Below are 19,343 nucleotides of genomic sequence, written 5' to 3'. Positions count from 1 at the left end.
AGGGGGAAATCGCATGAGTGTAGAAAGAAGGGACACAGTTATGAGAGAGAGAACATGTCAGTGCGTCTGCACATTATCGTGAACTAATATGCTAAAACAGGGAGTTGTTAATCCAGAAATGGCCAATTCTGAACTCGTAGACAGTCTAAAGGATGTCAGCTAACCACAACACTAAAAAAAAATAGCTTTACAAAATGGCTAACAAGCAAGTTAGTGTTGTCTTAAAAAAAAGAAAAAGGCAGTCAGACATTTGCACATTTAATTCTTGAAAACAAACCAACTGAGACACCACAGATGTGACAAATCAAATGTTAAGCATCAGTTGGATTCTCTTCTATATTGGAAATGCATATACATTTATAACATTGTATGTGTTTATATACCCCCCCCCCCCACATCAATGCTGCTCACAATAGGATAACAAAAACACACTGCAAGCATCAGACGCTGTAAACAAAAACAAATGTATCAACCCCTTACTCTCGTTTGGCATTTGTATACCACAACATTCATCACGATAGAAGCTGCCACGTTTAAAATGTTTTTTTTTTCCCCATCATCATCATCATCATCAGTGTCAGTTTTACATTCATTATTTTGTAATCCTTTAGCCAATTTTGGAGTTTTTTTTCTCTCTTTCAAAAGTACAAGCAAATTAGGAGACAAAGCCAAAACACACCACTCAAGTTGATAATTCAATTAAATAAGTGCACCAAAACAATAAAGTGCAGAATTTAGGAAGCATCCGCAATATTGCAGAAAAGTGCCATTAAATTTAAAAGGTACCATAAAATGACAACCACCCAATTTGTGTGTAATTGGTGTGTTTTGGATTTTTTTTTCTCTCTCTCTAACTTTTTAATGGGATGAAAGAACACATTCCAGTTCAGCTCAGGAACCACAAATAAAAACGACACAATTTTACCCTCAGATTGATCCAATTTGAAGAAATTGGTCTTCATCCATTCTGTCCATCAATTCCCCATTCTGTCAAGTGAAATGTGTTTCCGCTTTTAAAAATGAAAGACACTAAAAATGTAGTTTAAAGCGTCAGCATCATCTGTGCTTGAAGTTCTGAAAAGTGCATAAAGTTAATAAAAGACATAAATAGGAATTGGGAGGTTTAAGTCAATGAACTTGGATGGTCCCATATTTCCAAATCCACATAGGATGTCCACGGAGAAGACTTCTCGTGAAGAAACGATAATCAGGGTTTGGCAGCCGCTTTGTCCTCACAACTCCAAACAGTTGAGCGTTTATTTTCTTGTATGAGTCCAGGGAATTTCCATATTGCCACCTTGCAGAAAGTCAATGGAAAGCCATGTAAGGGAACGTCCTACCTTTTTTTCATTTCAGTCCTGCTTCAGTCACAGCTTCTTCGCTTTTTGGGGACAGTATTAAGACCTGATAGTTGAAGAAAGCACCAGGATGAGGATCCGCGTTGTTGTCTTCTCATTCTCACACCACTGGAAGGCAAACATTCAGTTTCATGAATACTGCATCAAGTCTGATATATATATATATTTTTTTTTAAATTGAGCTACAGAAAAATAGGAATTAATTGGATAAACTGGCCCCTTGAGAGTGAGCCCTAAAAATAACAAAAACAGACCTAGCTTGTCAGTAGTAGCACCTTGGCTTGAACTTTGTTGCACGCGCCACAACAGCTAGCTTATCTCAGGACAGTCTTGACATTTCCTAGCTAAGGGAAAACAACTGCTATCTCTTGATGGATTAAACAGTTAGTTACTATTAAATACAGCAAAAATGAGGAATTTTAATGATAATAGTATTAAGTGGGAATTTGGAAATAGTTTGGAAAGAGTTCCGTGTATCCTGCTTTAAGCTAGGTGCTAGCTTACACTGAGTATCACTTGAATGCAGTCACTGATCTGAATATACAACTGGATAGCCGATACGCTAAGACCTTTGAAGCCGCGAGGCCGCCATATTACTCCTCCCAATAAACGTTTCTCGGCATACGATCCTATACATTTACAATATCGAAATTGGAGAACATTTGAGACGGTACTTCGTAGGAACTGCATGAGTTATGATGTTTTCAATTTGTTAAACATAAACAAGAGGACTTCAGACATTTTACAACTTGCCTTAAATACATGTATAAATTCTATGATTAATGATGTTTACAGGAGGAAACTTGTATATTTTTATTAAAGAATTATAACTGTAATTCAACAAAAGATGCCAAATCTAATATTGGGGTCTAAGGAACTGAGCGATAAAAGAAAAAGGGGGTCTTCAAAGTAGCACATACCGTCCACTTGTTGTTTTTTTTTTTACTTATTAAAAAATAGTGCCCCCCCCCCAGCCCTATACTAACTGTCTACGAGTTGTATATGTCTAATCTGTACGTAGTTTATACAGTAGTTTGCTCACGAGATGGGAGGAGCAAGATGGCCGCCCTGTCACTTCAACGGCTTGCACGGGCGTGTATGGGCTATCGGCTAGCCACCCCGTCATATATTCAGATCAGTGAATGCAGCGTATTGGCAAGCGAGGGGTTGAGTGGAACAAACCATTTTTAAAAGTAAGTGAGTACTGTATGTTTGGTATTAAAAACATTTTTTTTTAAATCAAGTACTGTATGGTTATACACTTTTCTAACTAAATTAATGGCAATGACGTTGTTAGTCATGCTAACTGTTAATGTCATTATTAGTGCTCATTATCATTAGTGTTGACCAAGAGAAATGAGATACCGCTCTCTGGAGGGTAGCATGGTGCTCGGTGCTTCTGTGTGTAAATGGACTTTTCCGGGATGAAGTGATGAGGGCGTCTGCTTTTACGGCATTCTTGCCTCCACCAGCAACTGCAGCAAGAAGCAAAGAAAATGAGCACACTCAGTACTGCCACTATATGTTTTTGTTTTTTTAAACAACACAGCTTACTGGTGCTTTACTTACTTTAACAGTGTGCAAACCACAATGATGAGGACGCAGCCGATCACACACAACACCAGCACGGTGGCGACGGTCTGCGGACGGTGGTTGGTGGCCACGACTGCCAGCAGGTCCGCATGCTCGCACCTCATCCCAACAAAGCCGGGATGGCATCTGCGACAAGGAAAGATGGAAGGATTTCCTTTTAGCTCACTTGAATAAAATAAAGTATCTCAAAATGTATTTCAACTCAAATAAGGTTTTCTGCTCACATTTACTAAAACCTTTCGTAGTAGAGCACTACAATACTTTGTTTACATGATACAGTATCTCACAAAAGTAAGTCAAAACCTCATATTTCTTTAGTTATTTAATTATATATAGTCACGAGATAACACTGAAAAAATTGCACAAGTTTAAAGCTTACATTTCTAACGGTGTACGTTTGTTGTTCCCTCAAAGTATAGCTGACAACAAAAGTGAGTACACCCACAAGTGAAACCTGAGACCTTGTAACACTAACGAGTAGGGGTGTGCCCAAAAAAATTGATTCTCATTTAGTACGATTCAGAATAAATTTTATTTGAATTATTTTATACTGTCTTGCCTTTGTCTGTGTGTGCCTTTATTTGGAGCGTTGTTCATGGTGTACCCGTTTTGGCCACCTAGGGGCAGTGTGGTTCCACGCGGTCTGATACACTGTTAAATTGTAGCCACATTAGAGAGTAGAAGGAAAAAGTCACGATCAAGTTATTCCAATAAAAGTTATTTTTTTGCAGTGTGGTGCCGTTCTTTTGAGTGATAAAGTGTAGCGTACTAATTAGCATTAGCGCGTCAGACTGGAGGAGATCATTACGATTCCTTAAACATCTATAAATTGAAGCAAAAATCATTGTCAATCAAATCATTTTGAATCAAAAATCATTCTTAATCAAAAAAAAATTCTAAATCAATTCGCAGACCCAAGAATCGGATCGAATCGTGAGACATTCAAAGATTCCCACCCCTACTAACGAGTCACATGACAATGGGGAGGGAAAATGGCGAACTGTGTTCAATGTGGACAGTTTCACTTAGGGGTGTAATGTGAGTTATTTCCAGGCCTTTTAAGTGTCATTTTTAAGATTTGAGTTGAATCTGCTTACATGCATGCAGGCGTTTCCTCCAATATCAGGAAGCGACATGTTCCATGGAAACAGAAGTGACGATGGGAGTCCGGACAGTCATCGAAATGGGAGCGAACAGCCGCCGCCACAAACTCTGCCAGGTGATTAAACAACACACACACAGACGCACAGAGCGATACCAATGAAATCAGTGTCTCTAATTGTGCCTTGACAGACAACAGCCAAGTGACCCAGGTGACTATCATGAATGTAAAAATAGCCCAATAAGCCCGAGGAGGCTGCGGCCTGAAGCATTGTACTCCCTGTTCTAAATCCTAAAGCTGACACCCACGCTACCCACTATGGGAGCGAAGCCTTTTGTCCACAATTGTGTGTGGATCCACCGCACAACCTGCGAGGAACAATTAGTGTGGAGATAAGTCACAGATAACACACACAAAAAAAAAAAATGTATGAGAGGCTGCCCTCCACAAACGAGCGCTTCATTTTTCACCCAAACAATAGGACAAAGACGTCCGATTACGTGAACGCCCCAGCAAGGGCGAACGGTTGACATTTTTTTAAGTTAGCCGTACAGTCAGACAAATTCCAACATGGCTGACTCGGCGTTCAGCAGCCAAACAGATGCTGCATTAAGTCGAGGTTGAGTTCTGCTAACACGCTTTCATTCCATTCTGACGCCAAATGGAGTTTGGAGCGCAGCCTGCGTGCATTGTCTTCTGCTGTCGGGCTGCGTGAAAGTGCTCTGTTGTCCGCGAGCCGTCGGCCTCCCCGCCCCGCCCCTCTCCTCTTCCCATGGCGTTTTCACACAGTAAGAGGCACACTGGGACAGGATCCATTCAGCCTCCGGGGCAAGCGAGGTGCGAGTCGGATCATCTTGCAGCGGCTTTTGTGTTGAAAAAGCAGCTCATATTAATGCCCCATAATTGCCAATGCACCGTGAGGCTAAGAGGATCAATTAACTTATCAGCGTGTGACACATTGTCTGCTTACAGTGGGCAAAAAAGAAAAAGAAAAAAAAGTCTTCACACCCCTGTTCAAATGCCAACATTTTATGCTATTAAAAGTAAGATTTATCACTTTAAAACTTTTTCCACCATTTATGTGACTTATAATCTGTTCAAAAATGTTTTTTTTTTTAAGTAACCCTTCTTACGAGTAGTTGCACAAGTGTGCACACCCTCTTATGGGATGTAGCCGTGTAGCCAGAATTAACCAATCACATTTGACCTTGTTAAATGGGAGTCAGCTTGTGATTAAGCCCAGATAAAGTTCACATGTTCTAGTATGCTTTTCCTGACATTTTTGGAGTCACATCTTACAGGTTGGCAAGGAGCTTCTATAGCATCAAAATAATTTCCAAGACTTTTTTTCAGGCCGCAGTGTACCGCCAACTACTGGCATGGAAGACTTATTCTACGTCAGATTATTATTATTATTTGCCTTATGTACGGATGGCTGGTATCGGCATCATTCATCAGTACCCGATACCTTGAAATAAGGCCAGTAGTATCAGCCAGATTTTGATCACAGTTGAAGACGCTTATCATCAAGTGGAGGAAATATGGCAAAACTGTGACAATATCAAGAACCGGATACCCTCCAAAATGAATGAAAACACACCCACAACCCCAGTCATAAGATGGTTACGTTATCTTGGTTGTTTATTGTTTACTTCCCCTCTGTAAGAGATTACATATTTTTTTCTATTACTTGTACAGGTCCAATAATACTGAAAAGAGTTTTGAAATGTAATCATCTAGGTCTCATTTATCTGGAATTTAAACAGGGGCGTGTAGACTTTTTATATCCACCATATGCTTCAGAGAGGAGCAGATATCTGAACTGAACTGCAAGATCGGGACGGTTTTGAAACGTACTTTTCACTGGCGGGATGTTCGAGGTGGTTGTGGTGGCAGTCGCTGCTGTGGTAGAGACTGTCGTGATGACGCTAGCAGTCACGCCAGAACTGCTAGCCGAGACGTATGAAGCCAACGTTGGCTTGGTAGGGATAAAACCGGTCGTGTCTGACCGACTGGGCTTTGTTCCAAATGGAAAATTTGAACCTGTTAGAGAGGGAAAACAGGTTGGAAAAACAACCATAAAAAAAGTGCAGGCGGACATACTAGTACATTTTAACAACAATCCACAAACTAAGAGGAATTGGATTTAATGATTAGAAAAAAAACCTTTTATTTATTTATTTATTTTCTTCCCTAAGTATTCTATGTTGCGGTCAATAATGTTCCAGTCCAGTCTTTATTTTATTAATTTTTTACATTTATAAAGTCCAGTGGAACTGCTAAGGTCTTGGATTTTTACTTTTTTGTGCAAGAACACGTAATATTAGTAATGAGAAAGTTAACTCATTTACTGCCATAAATTCATTAAAAAAAAAGATTATTACAAATTGAAGGCAAGAGGCAATTACATTTTTTTATTGTAATTAATCGCATGACTTCACTAGTTAACTCACGATTAATCACAAATTATACATCTGTTCTAAATGTACAATAAAAAAATTCTAGGTTTTCATTCCCTTGTTAACAAAAGGGGGAAGAAAATGTTAAACTAATAGAAATAGTTTAAATTAATTTTTGACGTTTATAGCCGTCAACGGCAGTGAACGAATAAAAAAGATTATATTAAAAATTCGGGGCGTCGGGCGATTAAAGTTTTTAATTGTAATTAATCGCATGACTTCACTAGTTAACTCGCGATTAATCACAAATTTCATATCTGTTCTAAATGTACAATAAAAAAATTCTAGCAAACAAAAGTGGAAAAAAATGTAAACTAATAGAAATAGTTCAAATTAATTTTTGACGTTTATAGCCATCAATGGCAGTGAATGAGTTCATATAAAGTCTACACACCCGTTTAAATGGGAACTATACTTGGTATAATGGAGAAATACAAAGAACCTTCTCGAGAAGGTAAACAAAAACACCAAAATAATGTGGTTGCACAAGTGCGCACACCCTCTCATAACTGTGGATGAGGCTGTGTTCAGAATGAACCAATCACATTCACGCATGTTAAACGGCAGATAGCACACGCCTGCCACCATTTAAAAATGACTCTGACCAACACCAAATAAAGTTATGATGTTCTAGTAGTAAACAGTGCTGTTTGGCATTACAGTATTGCCAAAAGACACTTTGGATTTACTGGCCCCACATGCACTTGGAAGATTTAAAAAAATAAATAAATACAAAATAGAAACCCAGGTTGAACTTTGAATTTTACAAGTCTTAGGTCACATTGGTTTTGTAAAATGTTTTAAAATATTTTATCCTGGTCTCATTTTTTTTAAATAGCCAATGACAACCGCTGTCTCAAAGAAAAATTGCTAACGAGCTCTCCATCTTGTGAGCAAACTTACTTGCAGTCGTCGAGGCGGCTGCGTGACGGCTTCCCGAGGTGTTGACAGTAGCCTTAGTTTTGACGGCAAAGTTGCTTTCGAGAGTTGCCAAGGTGCTTTGCCCTGCTCCTATTGTAAACAGTGAACCTTTGGGCAAAGAACACACACAGTTCTAATAACAGACACACAACAGATCCCTGCAGGAATACAACAGAAAGTTCAATAAAAACCCACCATTGAGTGCCACAGACATAGGAATATAAAAACTCTGTAATACAAAATGACATGTGTGTGTATCTCCACCCAGAACAAATAAACATAGGCCTACACTAAAATGGGAAAACAGGTGAGCCATAGCTTGTTTTGGTCAAATAACCCGTGGCTCAGATGATCATGTGACCTGGTCTTCAGGGTAATATGATGCATTATTTGGAGGGTGTAGCTGCAGCTCATCAATACAACAAACGGGGTCAAGCATCCACTAAAAGGATGAGACTGAAGCACTAAAAATACACCAGGGCCTCACACGCCATCTCTGCTAAACCGACACATTGAAACAACAATCTTACCGCAGATGACAATTTTGAAAATTCTTTTTTTCTTGCCTTAAACATAGGTACAATTTAATTAGCTACTACATAAAAAATTGCTTTCACATATAATCAAGCTCAGTTTTAAAAGACAGCAGGTATTTTTTTTCACTGTTTGTGAGGGGGTATTTCTATTTGTTTATCTACACAAGGGTGGAAGAATATTATAGCACCAATGAACACTGCTGCTTGGCAACCAAATAATTAACAGTGTTAAATTAAAAATCTCCAAATGATCACTGTGTTAGTAAAAGCAGAAGTGGTGAGATACTGGCTCTCATAGTGCAGGTGAACTTAATTTTCAGGCCAGTTTCTCTTGTGGGTGTTCAAATAATCAATTACGGTATACATTATAAAATAATAATAATAATAATAAAGTAATGTTCTTAACAATAGCCAGTTGATTTCTTTAAAGTAATTGTAAAGCGTAAAAATGGATGCATGTTAATAGTTAATGTTTTTAAACCTGTTTTAGTCAAAGAAAAACAATAATAACAATAATAGCAATAGCAAAATTGCACACTTACCGCTTATGAGGAAAATCGCATCCCATAATATCCGAGTCATGGTGACTGACCACTTGTGGCCTCAACTAAAGGCAATTTGTCGGCCAGTTTGAGCGAAATATGTGCTTAGAAGGCTCACTTCGGCTTCCGCAAATCAACATGCGCACACGCAATGACACACACACGACAGTACATATATCACGCGAGGAAGTTTTTCAAGGAAAAATAAGCATAAACTTTTCTAGTGTAGGACCTTGAAACATAAGTGCGTTCAATTGAGGAAACCAGTGGAAGACCCTCAGAGGCGGGCCAATCAGAGGTGAGGACATTAAGAGGGCGGCATCTCATTGGTCACTTCTTGTTCGTCGCCTTTTTACCTACGTTATGCATGCAACCCACGCCCTCTTCCGTATTGTTTGGTGATGCTATTGTATGCATAACTCAATATATAATTTATGTTTCAGTGACTATATAGCAAATTATACAGTTCTGTAATTCATTATTTAAAAAATAATAATAATTGTAGAAGTAGCCATAAACATAGTATTCTTTGTCAGCTAGCTGGCATGTGCAGCAACAGAACTGCCATTTTGTATACATTTTGTAAAATATTTGTGTTATTATTTATTTACTTATTTATTTTTGTTATACAAAAAGTTGAATACACACAACAGGAGAAAAACGGGAACACAAAAAAACGACAATAAATAAATATTAATAAATTAAAACTTAGAAATACGTATATGTAATACTCGGAGCCCACAAAATGGCGGAAACGACACACTAAGGAAATTGCTCCAAATTACCACTTTAAGGATTTGAGATTTGACGTTAATCTATGAACATGCGTTTGGAATCTAATCATCACTCAGTCAGGAAACAATACGTAAAGGGAAAGAAAGAAAAACAGTGACATCTGCTGGATCTGATTTGGCACTGCATATTTACCACAGCCTCCACAGATGCAGTAACAAGAATCCAAAAGGATTGTGTGTAAAATGCAAAGGTATACATTTAACATATAAGTGAATTAGAAGTTACGTTAGTTTGTAGCCTGCTTATAATTGGCTATTTTATTTTTTCCCTGAATTGGGTCTAATATCCTCCCTGCTAATAAGTGATCTTGTTAAAGGCTTAAACACTGTCATCTGTCACTGTGGGGCTACTCAGATGCAGTCAAGTGTTCGTGTTAGATGATAAATGTTGCGTAGTAGTCTCATGTAAAAATAATGTTACAAATACTATAGCCTACTATTCTATACTATTACTTGAATGCATTCATTTCATGCAATTCTAAGCATGCTCATCATCAGGATATATGATGTTGGTCAGTAAATGGAATATCATGAGAACATCTCTGTTTGTCAATTTAGAAAGTGGAACAAAATTATGACTCACTGTAAATAAAAATATTTCCTAATTTTATTTTATTTTTCTATAATTTTGGTAATAACGGTTAATTATTAAAAATTAAATGGTATAGCCTTAGTTTGCCATCTAAAGAAAGTAAAATGGATAATAAAAAAGTATTCAAATGTGATTTTCAACATGGAAATCAGTTTGATGAAAAAGTATTTTTCGGTATTAGGTTCATTCTTTGAGTTGAACTAACAAACGATCTACTCAATTATTGAGGTACGCTTGTGGCCAAGCCCCAAAGTAAATGATCGGAGCAGGTTTCGTGGTTCGACAACGGACAGATCACCTCACTAGTTAACCGCCCTGAGGATGACGTCACCGCCGAAAGAAGAAAAAGCCTCGGTACTACCTGATGCTCGGAGTTGGACCTGCCGGAACCGAACCGACTAACCGGCGAGCACTTTGACTTGACCAAGATGTCGCACGATGGACAACAGAAGGTAGATAAACTAAAAAATAAACTGTCATCAATTTAAGAATGTACGTTTGTTGTTGCTGCATTAATTGGACTAATTTTAAGTGCGTAAATAAAAGCTACCAGTTCAAAGTTCGAAAGTTACGTCATCATATGAATACACAATATTCCAATTAGTTTAAAATAGTTACACTTCACAAGAACATTTAGACGAGCTATTTCGAAAATATTGATCATTCTATTTCATTAAATTACCTAATCTTGGCCCATTGTGCAAGTGTGTGCATCAGCATCCACACAAAATATATAAAAGTGCGTCTGACTATGTGTATTACAGAGTAGCTCTTTGACATTGGTGCTAATGGTTACTTCTGCAGCCATTGGAGGAACTCTTCAGTATGGATACAACCTGGCCATCATGAATGCACCCACTACTGTGAGTTATTTTCATAAAAAAAAATTCAAAGAAAAAAAAAATATTTTAGACACTTGGCCCTAACGTTAGGAACACCACTGCCATAGCTTCATAACAAGAGCTAATTTTGGTTACCACTATGATGCAATGCTAGTTGTAAAATACTATAAAAGTGCAAGCACAACAAACAAACTGTTCAATGAATACCGTCTGTGACTGTGTCACTCAAATGGGTCGTTCAGATTATAGTTTTTTGCCTCCAGAGTCAATCATTAGTTTACATATGTCAACCAAGGTTTTTTTGGCCCACTAAAGCAAATTAAGTATGCAAATGTTGAAAATTTATTTTTTTTGTCAGTCAAAAATCAAATTTTTTATTTACAATAATATGCTCTATGAATCCCCAATAGTCTAAACAGGACATTTTTGTTATATTACTTAGTGGAATATGAGTTAAGTGGCAAAATCCATCTGTTTTTATCCATTTCAGGGGGGGGGGGGGGGGCGGCCATTTTGCCATTTGCTATTGTATGACAATGACACCGTACTTGCTCAGGTAACGGCCAATCACGGCTCACCTTTTTTCGGGGGTTTGGTCATATGACTTTCCCAAGTAGAGCTGTGATTGGTCGTTACCTGGGGCCTGAGCGACTGTGATGTCATTTTCAGTTGACAGCAAATGGCAAAATGGCCGCCACTGAAATGAAACAGGTGATTTAATTCAAATTCTAAAATTCGAATTCCACATCTTTTAAAGTTTTTATAGCTATTACAATTTTTTTAATAAGAATTAACTACACAATTTATGTTGTGTTGACAATATTTTCCATAACTTCAGATTTGAAATTCAATAAAAAAAATTGTGGCAATTTTACACTTGAGTCAGCAATACTTTATTGATCCTGCAACAACGGCAGCACACACAAATGTGAATGTGTTTTACTTCCTTGGTGACGCTGTCACGGTTAAATTGAAGACCCGCTTAATAAATGTCTCCGTTTATGGATGTAAAGCAGAGCAAATGGTTAATGAGTGTCAGCTTTAATCACCTCATGTTGTTTTTGGAGTCAGAAATGAGGGCTGGACCGCGGCTGGCCTTTTCTTTCTTGCAGTTCATACAGACCTTCATCAACGAGACCTTCGCGCAGCGCTGGGCCATCCAGCTGGAGAACTACCAGGTGACTCTGGTGTGGACCATCATCGTCTCCATCTTCTCGTTAGGCGGCCTTGTGGGGGCCATCATCGCGGGGCCTATGTCCATTCGCTTCGGGAGGTAACAAGCGCGGAACACAGAACCTGAGAAAGTGTGACGCGGTGGTGCGAACCGCGCGAGAAAAAAATGATTGAAATTCCAAAGTAGTTGTAGTGAATTTATGGACTCAAATTAGACATGGTCTGATAATAGATTGTGATAGTATGATAACCGTAAGCAAAAATATTGCAGTATTTATTAAAACTACATTAAAAAAAAAAATCCCCCCACACACAATCTTTTTTTTGTTTTTTGTTGTTTTAGTTTTAAACAAAATCTAAAACATTAGGTGTAGAAGTTTCAATAAATAAGTAAATGTTAATATTTATTTTTCTGTTATAATTCTTCTTAGTAAGCCACAATGTCCTATCAAGCTATTTTTTTTGAACAGACTGTTGGGCTACTCATGCTGTCACTGGGGCTAACTAGTACCCGCCGGCACATTTTTATTTATTTTTTAAGGATAAAGTATATTAATTGCTGATTTAGCAATTCTGACTCCATTATCAATTCTGCTTATGGATCTGATTCCTTATCAATTCTCAGTGGCTGAGGGAATTAAATTAATACAAATGTTATATACTGTATGTCAGTTGGTTGAAGTTTCTGCATTTCTTTTCCTTTTGCAAGGAAAAAATGCCTGCTGCTCAACAACATTTTCCTCCTGAGCGGTGCCCTCTTGGCTTTGACTAGCAGAGCCGCCGGGTCTGTCGAGATGATCGTCCTGTCACGCGTCCTTGTTGGAATCAATGCTGGTATGTCAGTTAGTGTTTAGTCACTTACAGTAAGAGAGCAACAAATACTCCAGCGGCTTCTGTCTGTCTTGCAGGAATCAGCATGAACGTGCAACCGATGTATTTTGGAGAAAGCGCACCAAAGAATCTGAGGGGGGCTGCGTCACTGTCCTCTGCTGTTTTTACATCCTTTGGAGTCGTGTTAGGACAAGTGGTGGGACTCAGGCGAGAAGATTATGCATAATAGTAACAACAGCTATAAAGGGCCACGTTGGGGTACTTGCCCCCCAAAACTATTCCTCTAAAATAGAAATATTTTTGCCAGGCCTGATGTGTGAAAGTTTCACGTGTTTTGGCCACTTTAGACCTTGAAAAACAGCACCATTTCTCTTTGCAAACAGCGCATCGCCACGGCAACAACGTGGGATGAAATAAAAAGCTTATATGACCTTTATAAAAGGGCAAGAATATCACAGTATTTCAAAATCAAATCAAAATGGCGGCTCTCCTGCTTGGTTTAAGGTCTGACCAAAATTTTTTTTTTGTAATAATAATAATAAGAATAATTTGAAAATGGCATAATAAACCTTTACATATGGATTTTTTTTTTGCCAGGTGTGATGAGCGTGAAGCTCAATGAGTTTTGTTAAGACCCTCAAAAATCAGCGTCCTTTTTATTTTTTGGCAATGAATTGCCCTGATTGGCTTTTTTTTTTTTAAGTATATATATATACATCAGTTAGTTTTACTCATAGCACAATATTGCTTTTATTGTCCAAAGAGGGCATCAAAAATAACTAACTAAATAAAAAGTACATGTGTATAGATAGGGCTGATGCCACTCAACATTTTGAGAGTATCCAAATTTTGTACAAAATACCGTATGTGGGGTAAAAAAAAAAAAATTGCCCCAAGGGCTAAAAGGCGTTATATTTATAACCGAATATTGTCATAGAGATACCTTCAGGTCGTAGCTATTAACATACAAAATTTGGTGAGTTTTTGAACATGTTTAGGTCTTGAAAATTTTGATTAATTTGCATAATAATAAAAAGAATCTTAACAAAAACAATAGGGAGTAAAAAAACAAAACAGTAGCATAATACTGAATCATGTAAAGATACTAATACGGATCTTTCTCTTGTAGAGAGATTTTGGGCGGTGAGTGGTGTTGGCAGTATCTTCTCGCCAGTAACGCCATTCCTGGCTTGATTCAGCTCCTTAGCCTGCCCTGGTTTCCGGAAAGCCCCAGATATCTACTCATCGACAGGGGGGACAAGGAGGCCTGCATCAATGGTGAGTATGTTCAAATGATCTAATTCACTGCCATTGACGGCTTTTGACGTCAGAAATTCATTTTAACTATTTCTATTATCCACTTTCGGTAACAAGTGTATGAAAACCTAGATTTTTTTTATTGTACATTTAGAACAGATATAAAATGTATGATTAATCGTGAGTTAACTATTGAAGTCATGCGATTAATTACAATTAAAAATGTAATCGCCCGATGCGATTTAAAAATAGAAAAGATTATTAAAAATTAGGAGGTGATTAATTTTTTTAATTGTAATTAATTGCATTACTTCACGAGTTAACTCACGATTAATCACAAATGTTATATCTGTTCTAAATGTACAATAACAAATTCTAGGTTTTCATACTCTTGTTAACAAAAGTGGAGAAAAAAATGTTAAACTAATAGAAATAGTTAAAATTCATATTTGACGTCTATAACCGTCAATGGCAGTGAATGAGTTAAAAAAAAAAAAGAAAGAAAGAAGCAATACCTTAAACTGCTTTAGCTTTTTAGTCATATTAAAACTCCAACTAAGTGAATACATAATCCAAATGTTATGAATGAATTTTTCGTTTGTGGCCTTGAACTTTCCCATGTGACGTGTTCTCTAAAGCACCCGCCCATAACAAAACGTGCAATTCGACGCCCGCGCTCCTTTTCAGCTCTTCGGCAGCTGCGTGGCTGCGAGGTCCAGAGCAGCGAATTGGCCGAGATCTTACAGGAGCAAGCCGAAACCAAAGGCATGAGGCCCAGCGGGCCTTGGGAGCTTCTCCGCGATCGCGCCGTGCGCTGGCAGCTCATCTCCGTCATGGTCATCAGCAGCGCCATGCAGCTGTGCGGCAACGACTCGGTACGACCTTTACCGACGTGCAGTGTCACTGACACCGCGGCGCATGCGGGATCAAATGTTGTGGCCACAATGTCCTTACAAGTTGATTGGAAATTTGAGAAGATCCGCTGGCGGGTTTTGCATTTCCTAATTAAAAATGGATGCTGGTGAATATGTATAAAGATGCGAGTGAATGAACTCCTGACTGCAACTTCATGAGGTAATTTTTTTTTTCTTTCAGATTGTACAAGTGTAGCTAAAGTTAAGGCCAATGAGTTTCAATTCCTTGGCCACAAGTTGCCCTCAGTTTAACTGCATTCTTGATGGGTTTAAAGATGGGAGTATTAAGCGAATGATGTAATAACCTTTGAATAACATTTCTGACTCACACTATTCATATGTGTAAAATGTACCATTCTTACACTTTTGCACTAAAGATCTTGTCTGCCTTCCAGATCTACTTCTACGCATCTTATGTTTTTAAAGAGGCGGGAATATCGAACGACCAAATCCAGTATGTCACAATCGGCACGGGCACGTGCGAGTTCACAGCCTGCATCATGTGTGTAAGTCGCTTACGTAAGAAAAGTTTGTCTCATACGGAATTTCTGCTCGCTATTGTGCTCGGAGTTGTGGAACTGCGCAGCGTCACACTGAGAAGCGTTGCGTATTTTAGCTACGGGAGATCGTACCCCTGACATGACATGATTTCAGAACCTGCTGATCGAGCGCAAAGGTCGGAGGTTCATGCTGATGGGAGGCTTCATCCTCATGACCGTCTGGGCTGTTGTCTTCACCTTTGCGCTTTGTTTTGAGGTACTCGCCTTCCAGTTAAATGGCTTGTGGAGTCAGGGTTGTGTGTACAGTGGATTTATAAGAAAAAGTCTACACACCCCTGTTCAAATGCCAGGGTGTTCTGTATATAACAAAGAGACTAAGATAGATCATTTAAAAAAGTTTTCCCACCATTAATGAGACCTTTAACTTGTACAACTGAACTGGAAAAAAAAGTTCAATCAACAACTGAGATCATGTTTGCGTAAGTGTGCACACCCTCTTATATGTTCAGAACTAACCAATCACATTTCAACTCATGCTAGGTGTTCAAATTATCATTAATTTAATGTGTCGGTGATTACCCTAAATGAAGTTTAGTTGTTCTGGTAGGCTTTTCCTGACTTTTTTGTGTGCATTCTAGCAGAAGCTTCAAGTTGTTGTGCTAACACTGACTGGTTAAGGCTCCAAAGCATGTTACTGCCATGACTCATTGTAGCTATGGTGTTCTGTTTGGCCAAAACAAACATTATGAAATATGGCCAAACAATTCAATCTTGATTTTAAATTAATAAAAAAAACAAAAAAACTTGAATTCTCCCAAATACATGTGGAAAAATTTATTATGGTCCGATGAAATAGTTTTATGGCCATTGGTTTATTCTGACTACAGCCGCATCTGCAGTTATAAAAGGGTGTGCACACTTGTGCAACCAAATGATTTTGGTTATTTATTCCCTCTTACCCTATTGAATACAATCTATATTTTTTTTAAAGAAAAACCTGGCATTCGAACAGCGGGTGTGTAGACCTGATCTCAGTGTTGGCTTTGCATTAATTGTCTTCACGCACTCTGCGATATCGCAACAGCACTTCACATCCTGGATGTCTTACCTGAGCATGGCCTGCATCTTCACGTACATCCTCAGCTTCGGCATGGGGCCAGGTCAGTGGGAATAATATGAAGAGCGGTGTTCATCGATGTACTGTAATAAATTGAATATTTCAACTCCAGACGATTATTAGAATGACTTATATGTAATTGATTTGTAGCTTGTAAACATGTCCACTTACAGCTGGTGTGACTGGACTCCTGCCCACGGAGCTCTTCAATCAAACCGCTCGTCCGGCGGCCTACGTGATCGCCGGCTCGATGATGTGGCTCAACCTCTTCATCGTGGGAATGATCTTTCCATTTCTCGTGGTGGGTACATGCGTCTCGCCATTCATTGTAAAACAGTATCAGGGGCTTATTAATGCCACACCATTCAGAAACGCGTGTGCAGTATTTTTTTTTCTCCCAGATTTAAAAATAAAATATACATGAAATATTTTCCCCTCTAAATTATTTATATGTTAGAGGTTATTTAACTGGTTTTGAAAATTTGAATTTTGCAGTATTTCCAGCCCCTTTTATTTATTTAGCATTGTCTCACTATCATAATTTCATTTTGTAATGTTGATATTATTTATTGTAATTTGATACATTTATGAATTATTTGTTTTAAAATACTAGTAATAATAATAATGATTATAAGCAGAAATTGATTGAATTTTAAAATAACTTAATTATGCCCTGCAACATGATTTATTTTTTTTACCAGACAGAAAGCCCATTTCAACCAGTAAAAATAAATAAAATGTTGTATTATCACTAGCATTACTCGCAGAAGCTCATTCCAATAGTGCCAAATCTATGTGTACCCCCCCCCCCCATTACCGTTCGAAAAAGTGATCAAAAATAATAATAATAAGTATGACAACTGTCTATCTGACACTGGCACAGACTTCAGCTCCTTTAATAGAGTTTGAGTCGTAAAGAATTTTAATTGTATGCTCCGACACACTCCCATCTTCCCTTTTATATGTTTTCTTTGGCAGAGCGCCATGCGGCAGTATTGTTTTGTGCCTTTCGGGACCGTCTGTCTGCTCTCTGCACTGTACGTGGGTCTGGTCTTGCCGGAGACCAAGGGCAAGTCGTTATCGGCCATCACCGCCGAATTCCACAAGCGCAACTTCAAAAACAAGGAGGGAGTGTTCAGCGGTCAGATTCAGTATCAGATGGGCGAAGTGTGCGCATCCACTGCCTTGTAGGAATTTAGTCTTAATACTGTAGAGCTTTTTTTTGGTATTTTTATTTTTACTTATGCGCACTTTGATACGTGATTCAAACACCACAAATAACGCTACAGCAGGAATATGGTTGTGCGTGTATGTAAATATACAACTGAGACCTCTATATGATATTATGTGGAGGTGTGGAGGACAGGCCTTGTCTTAAAGAACACTGCATCTCAATATTTGTAGATAAAGGTACAATTTGACATGAGAACATTTTCACAGCACACCGCTCAAAAAATATCACAAAAAGTATCTGTATTCTGAAATAATGATAATCTTGTCTCATTTTACTCACAAATTTACATCAGTGGGAAATCCTGGCCTGTTTAGTTGAACGCCAAACATTCCGTTCTATGAAGGGCAACAGTGCCATCTAGTGGAAGAACATCGAATTGTTCTGCCTGTTGCTATCGCTCAGCCTCTGGCATAGATAGATGAACAAAGACAATAAATGTGTAGAAAATAAATAACATTTAGAGCAATTGTATGATTTCCCAGGCCACATGATAATGACTGCATTAATGAATGTCCACCCACCATCTGTTTTAATGTGACTGAAGATCATGAGATTCTGTTTGCACACATTTTAAATATGTTTATTTATCTTGTGTGTTCGACTTGTGTTTTAAACATCTCAACAAAAGCCAATAAAATATATTGTGTTGTACTTGTATTTGTTTGCCACTGAAGCAAAAGCCTCTGGTATCAAGTCTATTTTATAAAACATTGAGCTTGACTGGCATATGTCAGTTGTTTCTTTTTTAGTTTGGGGGTACAAACAGGAAAATATAATTTGTGTTATTGTCAAGTGCCTTGAGCTATGGGCATGGAACAAATTCAAATTGTATCTCAAATTACGAGTATGTATTGTACCGATACGTTTTTGTATGTTATGTTGTATATGTAACAAAAAACTCCATAAAGTATCAAATGTATGTAGGTTGCTAGTTTGAAACATATACATGGTATGTTTTTGCGATCTGAATTGGTTTATTATTTAATGTCTGCTAACCTCGCCAGCCAGATTGATCATTGTGATTCGCTCGAGGGAGTTCTTTACGTTATCAATCTGGTACTTCACTAGGCAGATCCGTTGGGGCAAGGCGGGGCTTGCTGTATAATACTTCGAGCTCATTGGATGATGCGGCATCTTTGCACATTTTGTTTTGATCAATCAAGACAACGTATGAAAATCTCGCCTTCCGTCTCGTTTTAGGGAGCACGAAATCTCTTTACCAGATAAAAATGCACGAAACTCCTTTCGCTGTTCAAATTCAACAAGGAAATGGTGAGTAATTTTGTGAGAATATAATTAATTGCAGCATCCATTCGTCTGTTAGGGTTGTTTGTTTCCTCCCGCCATCGGCGTTTATTGGTTTCGTCTTGGCTAAACAACGCCTGATTGGTCCGATCGAAAATGAATGAGTTTGTGAACTCACAAATACCGCGAGAATTCATCTCGCCGGCAAGGTTATTGTCTCTGCAGCCAGCTGCGGAGATTAGTTGCACCAAATGTGTGAAGCTCCTAAAACATGTGGACAAAGAAAATGTCTCCTAATCAACAGTCAGTGTTTTAATGGTCCTTTGCGGGAAG

At 38.3% G+C, this 19,343-nt stretch overlaps 2 protein-coding genes across 4 annotated transcripts; one reads left to right on the top strand and one right to left on the bottom strand.

Moving 5' to 3' along the window:
* Positions 1–389: 389 nt before the first annotated feature.
* Positions 390–8,772, bottom strand: tgfa (transforming growth factor, alpha). The gene is made up of 7 exons (XM_086087717.1): positions 8,512–8,772; positions 7,416–7,541; positions 5,911–6,096; positions 4,049–4,163; positions 2,928–3,077; positions 2,724–2,833; positions 390–1,466 (listed from the first exon to the last, which is right to left on the bottom strand). Exons 1-7 carry the CDS (start codon positions 8,549–8,551, stop codon positions 1,459–1,461), a joined length of 735 nt encoding a protein of 244 aa, XP_085943843.1. The 5' UTR covers positions 8,552–8,772; the 3' UTR covers positions 390–1,458.
* Positions 3,945–18,416, top strand: slc2a11a (solute carrier family 2 member 11a). 3 transcript variants are annotated; one of them, XM_086087715.1, is made up of 14 exons: positions 3,945–3,989; positions 4,059–4,170; positions 10,126–10,349; positions 10,662–10,760; positions 11,852–12,012; positions 12,622–12,746; positions 12,821–12,950; positions 13,873–14,021; positions 14,688–14,875; positions 15,310–15,420; positions 15,569–15,670; positions 16,499–16,574; positions 16,705–16,832; positions 17,510–18,416. In XM_086087715.1, the coding sequence occupies exons 3-14, from the start codon at positions 10,326–10,328 to the stop codon at positions 17,720–17,722; spliced, it is 1,506 nt and encodes a 501-aa protein (XP_085943841.1). In that variant the 5' UTR covers positions 3,945–3,989; positions 4,059–4,170; positions 10,126–10,325; the 3' UTR covers positions 17,723–18,416. The 3 variants fall into 3 exon arrangements, with proteins under 3 accessions (XP_085943841.1, XP_085943842.1, XP_085943840.1); XM_086087716.1 differs by lacking the exon at positions 3,945–3,989 and having other exon boundaries at positions 3,999–4,170; positions 10,702–10,760; XM_086087714.1 differs by lacking the exon at positions 3,945–3,989 and having other exon boundaries at positions 3,999–4,170.
* The last annotated feature ends 927 nt before the right edge of the window (positions 18,417–19,343 follow it).

Source organism: Leptonotus elevatus, chromosome 10 (assembly GCF_054856555.1).
Source record: "Leptonotus elevatus isolate MCC_2025b chromosome 10, RoL_Lele_1.0, whole genome shotgun sequence".
Lineage (NCBI taxonomy): Eukaryota > Metazoa > Chordata > Actinopteri > Syngnathiformes > Syngnathidae > Leptonotus > Leptonotus elevatus.
Note: the sequence above shows the minus strand (reverse complement) of the source record. Positions and strands in the feature narration are given on the sequence as shown.